General features: G+C 37.0%; 1 protein-coding gene across 1 annotated transcript; it reads right to left on the bottom strand.

Annotated features, from left to right (window-relative positions):
• Positions 1-4,031: 4,031 nt before the first annotated feature.
• LOC149828681 (1-aminocyclopropane-1-carboxylate synthase 7-like) lies at positions 4,032-5,957 on the bottom strand. Its single transcript, XM_090017116.1, has 4 exons — positions 5,727-5,957; positions 5,392-5,520; positions 5,093-5,253; positions 4,032-4,899 (listed from the first exon to the last, which is right to left on the bottom strand). The coding sequence occupies exons 1-4, from the start codon at positions 5,955-5,957 to the stop codon at positions 4,032-4,034; spliced, it is 1,389 nt and encodes a 462-aa protein (XP_089873242.1).
• Positions 5,958-7,790: the final 1,833 nt, after the last annotated feature.

Below are 7,790 nucleotides of genomic sequence, written 5' to 3'. Positions count from 1 at the left end.
ACTCATGAGCCATGCTCATGCTCATACCACACATTCATTATTATCATGCATGCACCATATCATATGTCAACATGCTTACATACATGTTGCATGCATAATTCAGTTATGTCTATGCTTCATTCAAAATTAACATGTGCATTCATGTGTTTCTCACTAAGCATGCTTCAAGATGCATAATGCACATCATTGTGTATGTCATATACATCCTTAACATAGAAGATTCAACATGAATAGAATTCAGTTAGCATGCATATCAGACCACCAATCAATTATTATGTATCATATACCAAGGTGAACAATGTAGAAAACGACTATGTACTAACACATGATAATTATGCAATTCAGGTCTTTATTAACCTGATTTTGGAAAAGTTACCAAAAATTACAGGAATCGGTTTTAGCTTTCAAATTTTAACTAGAGTTACCCTACCATGTCAGGAACCCATCCCAAGAAACAAAACTTCAAAATCACTTGTAACAAAATTATGAAAATTTTGAGACTGACCCCTATTCATAAAAAATATAAGACAGATCCTGTCAACGACAAAAAATTATCCCAAATTGAAGAATTTCCTTGGATTTACTGAGAATTGTTTTGATAAAATCTTTTTTACAAAATCTTCTTATATGCGTTAACCTTCACTTAAATTTTCTACCATTTAATTTGATTCATTTTGATCAGGTTTTTAGAACTTTTAAAATCTCTAGTCGGAACAATCATGCTGATAGGGCAGAAAGTCTATGCTCTACTGAAAAGGATGTTTTAGCCTCAAAACTGACTCAAATTGGACAAACCAAGATACTTATGTCAAGCCCCAGAGGTGTAAAATACTATAGTAGTTTTATTTGTATTTATTGAATTTGTATTTCCAAAGATATTTTTTTTTTAAACTAGTCAGGACAAAAACGAGAACAAAATATCAGATATATTAAACTCATAAGACACTAATTAAGCAAGACTAAGGATGAAATTAAAATATAATCAATCATAATTACAATTGTTCTAAACATATTTACAACACCATAAAACACATATTTAAGAATATTTGTGCTAAACTACATTAAAACATTAGCACCCATCATTAAAAAATCACATTGCATTCATGGAGTTACTCAAATAAAATTGTATCTTTTCATTAATCACATGGAACCTAATCAATCATCAAATCATGGTTTACATATGCACTAAAATACTAATTAACCATACTAACATGGACTAGACTAACTAAACATGCACATATTAATCTATCTTAATCACAAAACATAAAACCCCTAAATCAATTTTGCCAAATCCTTCTTCAAAATGGTTTTGCATAAACAAACATGGATTTAGTCTCATATAGAATTTCTAGAACTTGTATGACATTAATATAAACTAAGAATCACCTTTAATCATGTTGAAATCAAACAAGTTCTAACAAATAACTAAAAACTAAGCCTTTCCAAACCATTTTTCGTTTTAGAAACCAAAACTAGTGTAGTTTTGAAAACCATTTTTCTCAATGATCCTGTGGTGACAAGGATCCACCAAAAATGAGTTTTCTACACTAAAACAAGTTTTAAAAAGGTGTTTTTAGGTCTAATCCCTATTGGTTCAGATATGAAAATTGATCCTACGTATCTCTCATGTGTTTGGATCAATCTCTATCTACGCAATTGGTGTACCTACCCCGTTCAAGTTTTTGAATCGACAAAAGCCTTCGCTGTGTGGTTGCAACTCCTTGCTCAGCCCACCTTCAATGGTGGTTCAGACCCTCTACCTTCAATGGAGGAAGAAGAGAAAAAAGAGAGAGAATGAGAGAGAAAAATAGGTTAAACTCTAGAAAATCCCATTAGGGGTGCATGAGCCCCTCTTGGCCCCTTTTTATAAGTGTTCTCCTCTCTTTTAAACCTTTCTTAATTTCTAAATTTCCAGCCCAATCTTTCTAAATTCTAAAACCACTTAGCCTAACACTACTAGATCACTCATTTGGTAAGTTTTGAATTTATTTTTCTCTTTACTTGTTTTATTTTTAGAAAACTTTTAGAAAGATATTTTAACTAAGGTTTTTAACTTACACTTTTAAATTAAATTCTAGCATGAGGTGCCATATAGGATGGGCCCACATAGAGGGATGCCCCACCCTATGGACCTCTACCATTTTATTAAACTTAATTAATTTAAGTTTTTTATTCCATAAAATCTATATTTTATAATGTGTATTATTTTAGATTATAGATTTCAAATCTATATAAACTCAATTCTAATTTAATGAAATTACATTACATAAATATCAAATTAAATCTAAACTCATTTGTAATTAATTTCAAATCTAAATTCAAATTCAAAATCTATTTAAATTCTAATTTATATGAAATTAACCATAAGTTAAATTCGAATTCTATTTTAACTTTTAGTTAAAATTCCAACTCGCTTGAGATTAACTTGTGAGTTAATAAACATAATTAATTTTAATCTCAATACACATTTAAATATCTAGGAATCCACAAATGACATAAAATTTCATCTTTATTTATTAAAATAATTGCTAAAAAATTACAGATATTACAGGAGCAGAAGTAGTAGTTGCTGCTGCTCGAGAGGAGTAGAGGGTCGGTGGCACCACTGTGAGGTGGGATCCTGGCCCCTCTGCACCCTAGGTGGTGCGGTGGGTGGCTTGGCCACTGTCGAAGGTTGGGGCTCACCTGAACGGTGGCAGCAACGAAGAGCGCAGGGTGCACCACCGAGAAGAGGAGGATGGTGGTGGTCGGGAGTGACTCTGATGGAGGTCTGTCAGAGGTGTGTAGAGGAAGAGAGAGAGAGGGGGTAATGGTAGTGAGTGAGAGAGAGTGTTGTGAGGGGGGTTTAAATAGAGTCGGGGGTGGGAGTCGGTTGGGTGTTTGGATCCGATTTGGATCCAACCCCGATCCAAACCCCTTGCCTTTTAAGAGGGTCAGTTAAAGGAGAAATCCGTGGGTGATTGCATCTAATTAGATCCAACCCAAAATAAGGGTGTTAATGGTGTTTTTGGCCTGGGTTGGATCTAATTGGATCCAACCCAAGTCTAAATCACTTTAAGAGGCTTGGTTTAGTGGGGTTGGGTCTATTTGGACCCAACTCAATCCAAACATATGCAGTTAAATTTGGTTCGGATTGGGTTGGGTCCAATTGGACTCAACTCAATCCTATAATATATATATATATATATATATATAATAAACTTATTTCTTGTTTTATGTATAGGATTGAGATTGGATTGGATCCAAATTCAATTTCAAGCTCTAGGGTTTTGTTCTTCATTGGTTTGGGTCCGAATGGACCCAAAACCCTACATTATCCTAGTGAGACCCATTTTGGGTCTTGTTTGGATCTTGGATCCAAATACGAGTATCCACATAGTTTGATATATATATATATATATATATGTTTTCGTATGTTTGAGAAACAATCCAACTTTCTGGATCCATTTCTGGACTTGTAATGTGTATCAATATGGATCTCATTTGGATCCAAATTCTGATTTGAGATTGGATCCATCTAACAGATCGAGTCTTATATTTTAAAGGTGTTGAGCGATACAGATCTCTTTAGAGATCTGGCTCTGAGTTATTCTGAACCCGGACCGGATCCACTAATAATGGATCCGAGTAGTTGTTATGAGGTTACATAGATTCAAGTCATATACTGGATCCAAATCTGATCCTTCGTAAATCAACGGTACGGCTGGAACTGGTTTCAAGAGGGTCGATCCTTGTGACCCACGTCAATGTTATGCTTCTCTTTTGATGGCACTCAGATGAAATGTCACAAACTAAACAAGGAAAAACCGCTTGGTGAAATTCATATTCTCAAAATCTTTTATTGGCGTACACTTACAATTCATTTCATACTCACAAAATCTTTAAATGTTTTGCAGTTTCTGCAAAACCTTATTATGAAAGTTTTAGCAATACATGGAATTTTCTCTTCATTGGTATAGCAGGACTTACCCTTACACTTATTTGACTTCCTCCGTTGGCACATAAGAGAATATAAAAAAGGTTGAAGAACTCTAGGAAGATGGGTTTTCCATTTTCTGGTTATCTATAAATGCCTGTATCCTCCTCAGTGCAACCTTGAGTGTCTGGTGGCTCATGTTTGCAAAGCACACCCTGAACCAACCTGGCTCAAAGCAATGGCATGATGAACCAGGGGATACATTCAGCTTTGCTTTCTGCACTAAAGAGTTCCACAGCTCTATTTCCGCTTCTATAGTTTGGGTCTTCAGCAGTGGGCTGAGATTGATCCAACAGAAGAGCCCAGCATTGCCCTTCAAACAATCAATTCCAGCGCTTTTAAGTCCTTCCACAAAGAGTTCATGCCTCTCTCTTAGTCTCTTCCTGTTGGTCTCTATGTAACTCTTTCTGAACTTTGAGTCTGAGAGCATAGAGGCAAGGAGAGATTGTGTTTGTGAAGAGACCAAACTGAAACTTGACATTCGCCTGCATGTCTCAACCACCTTGTTGTTGTAGGAGTAGAGAGATCCCACTCTGAAGCCAGGGAGCCCCAAGTCTTTAGAAAGACTGTAAACTATGTGAACTCTTTCACTATCTTGGTAACCTCTAGATCTCAAGATTTCTGCAATGCTGGTGAACTCTGATGATTGGAAGGCAGAACCTGAGTAGATTTCATCAGAGATGACGTGGATGTTTTTCTCAACAGCAAAGTCTAGAATCTCCTCAAGAACAAATTTTTGGATTGTTATCCCAAGTGGGTTGGATGGATTTGTTATAAGGATGCCCTTCACAGTGATCTTCATCCTTTCTGCTTCCCTATATGCATTTTCCAAGGCCTCTTGTGTGATTGTGAAGTTGTTTGAGCTTTCACAGTGCACTGGGACTATCTTCACTCCTGTTCTCCATCTGAGATCTCTGTTAAACCTGCAAAAATATAATAAATAATTTACTGACAGCTGAACCCAAGATACGCTCAACCAACCAATTTTTTTATTCATGTTCTCTTTTAAAAACGTTAGCTTATATTAAAATTGTGATTGTCCAATCATCACATTTGTCTGTTTGTTCAAATTTTATTCTTTGGGCGTCATTTTTAATCATCAACTCTATGCCTTACCCTGGATAGTATGGAGTGGGGACAAGCAGCGCTTCTCCTGGGTCAGCTATGCTAAAGGTCAATAGCTCATTTGCTGCAGTAGCTCCAGCTGTCAGAACAATCCTCTCTGGATCAAATTTAACTCTTCCTCCTCTTATTTCCTCCATGAAACCAGCCATTGCCTGTTGAGCGTAAGAAAAATTATGAGACAACCCATCAAAGAAAACACTATGCTACTCAAGAAAACACAGCAGACGGTATCAAATGGAAGTATTTTAAGCCTAAGCATGAAGACCTTTTGCAGAGTCACTAACAAATACCTGTCTGAAAACCTCAAGCCCATGGTAATCTTGAAAAAATGCATTCTCTCTGAAAGTTGTCATATAGCATCCCCAATTTGTGGCCTTATAATGATGACACAACCATTTCTCCAACAAATCAAATGATACCTGGTCATGGAAGGCAACTAAGCATCAGATCAAATTCAAATGCAATACTTGAGCAGTGGTTTGTTATCTTTTGTTATTTTCATTTGAATTTCTAATTCCACCAATGAAACGTTCATTGCTTTTCTCTTACTAGAATACTAGCTACAAAAAGAAGGGACTTGCAAGCATATCATGCTTACATGAAAGAAGCCAAATTTGAAACTTACCTGGTTCTCTGCTAATCCCATCTGAATGACCCCTGAGGAGTTCTTCAAAGGATCATAAGGGTCCTGCTCATAGGCTTTCCACCCTGCAAAATATGGGGAGTCTTCGCCATGGGCATCCGACGTCGAAATTCTCGACAACCCAACATGGCTTCTGCAATTCTTGGCGTTGGCTCTTACACCATCATCCTTTTCCAGTTTGCAACAATCTTTTGCTATGATTTCCTGCACCATGTTTGTTCGTAAACTGCCTTCCCCTAAAACAATGTATGTTTAAGGGATGGAGGCTTTACACACAGACAGCGAGAGCGAGCGAGAGAGAGAGAGAGAGCTGGAGAGATTGTGGCAAGTACCCCCATATTTATAGAGTCTAATGGTCCTAACCAATGTTATCAGTATCGGCGTATCGGCCAGTATGCATGGAATGGGCTATTTTTGATAAGTGTAAAAAATACCAAAAAATAATTTTTAATATTATTTTAAAATTATTTTAATAGTTTTAACACGTTTCACGTTATGATTGACACGTAATAAATTTTTTATTATTTTTGGGCCGATACAGAACGATTCACTTGGGTGTCGGTGTTGGCCAAAATAGCTGAATCGGTGGCCAAACGATTCAGAGCAGATACCGTACTGACAACATTGGTCATATTTTCTTCAGATTTGGTTACTCTCCCCCAACTTGATAGCTTCCCAATGATTTTCTCATGATTTGAACTGATTCAGTCGTTCTCCAAAGCCAGCTGTTATGCCTATCATGCATGGACAAAAGCCACTTTACGGCAGTGAGAGTTAAATCTACATCAAGCTAAATGGTTCAAGAGATTGGTTTTTCTATTATCAGAGAAGGCTATTTCTTCCAAATGAGATTTCATAAGATAACCAATTGGATTCCCCGTCCTATTTTTTTTGACAGAAAATATGGGAAGTTTCGCTCTACCGAATTAAAATCAAGACAAAAAGTCAAAATGCAACGAAGATAAAAGTTATTATGGTCCACATTTGTGAATCCAGTATGACACGATCCTGACCCGTACTAAATCAGGTAGACTTAGCGTTTCGTAATAACCTAATGGATCCAATTTACTATTTGGGTTGGACCCGTGAGATCTGGTTAACATATGGTGCTAGGTATGATTTATGAAACATCATACCAAACTTGGGTCCAACAAGAGTTTCTATTAATATCTGCAAACTTTTCAGTGTAAAAAAATAAAATATATTATTTAACTATGAATGGATCGGGTCTAGTATATGTAATTATGATCGAATTTGGTACAGTTTTTCCTGTGATAGATTTGGTCGGTGCTCGGTGCGGAATTTCTTGTACCATCACTTCCTAGTTGGATCGGGGCCCAGACCTTTCCAATTGTGGCAGAGGTTCCCTAGGGCAATGTTGGATAGACCAGACAAACACCCGTGGACAGAACGCGTGGCATTTGCCCATGCAGTACTCACCAGTTGCACCCCCAGTGGTGGGTGGGACGCACTGGTGTGTCCCGCGCTGACGCATTATAATGTGCGCATCGCATGGGACAAAGTTTATCTCATCCGGACAGTGTGCACAGAGCATGTATCAAATGCGGTCAGTTCCACTTTGTCCCCCACGGCGGTGTGCGTCCCGCGACACGACCTAGACGTACTTGGGGGACAAGGTAAGTCTTGAGGTTTTAATCTTGCACATGAACTCTGTGAGCAAGGCAGTTTCGTCCTAGTTATTTAAGAAAACAAAATAATCACTTTCCCAACACCCAACAAGCATCACTTTCCCAAGATTATATACAAAATAATCTTGGGCTCCACATACAGTATTTTTGAAGGTTGTAAAAGTTGTGAACTTTAATTTGTACCACACGGCCATTTTTAACTTTTCCAAACCACCTCAAAGTACAACAATTTAAATGGCATTAGTTAAGGAAAAAACAAGTAATGAAATCTCAAAATATATTATTGCTTACGTAGCTCGTGTGCCAAGGAAAGAGCACAGATCTTGCCTTTATTATTATTTTTTGAACACGTCCAGTATTTAATTATTAGTAATTTATCCTTATCTTCTGACAAAAA

Source organism: Nuphar pumila, chromosome 9 (assembly GCF_984573655.1).
Source record: "Nuphar pumila chromosome 9, dmNupPumi1.hap1.1, whole genome shotgun sequence".
In the NCBI taxonomy this organism is placed as follows: Eukaryota; Viridiplantae; Streptophyta; class Magnoliopsida; order Nymphaeales; family Nymphaeaceae; genus Nuphar; species Nuphar pumila.
The sequence above is the reverse complement of the archived record's forward strand: the minus strand, read 5'-3'. Positions and strand labels throughout refer to the sequence as shown.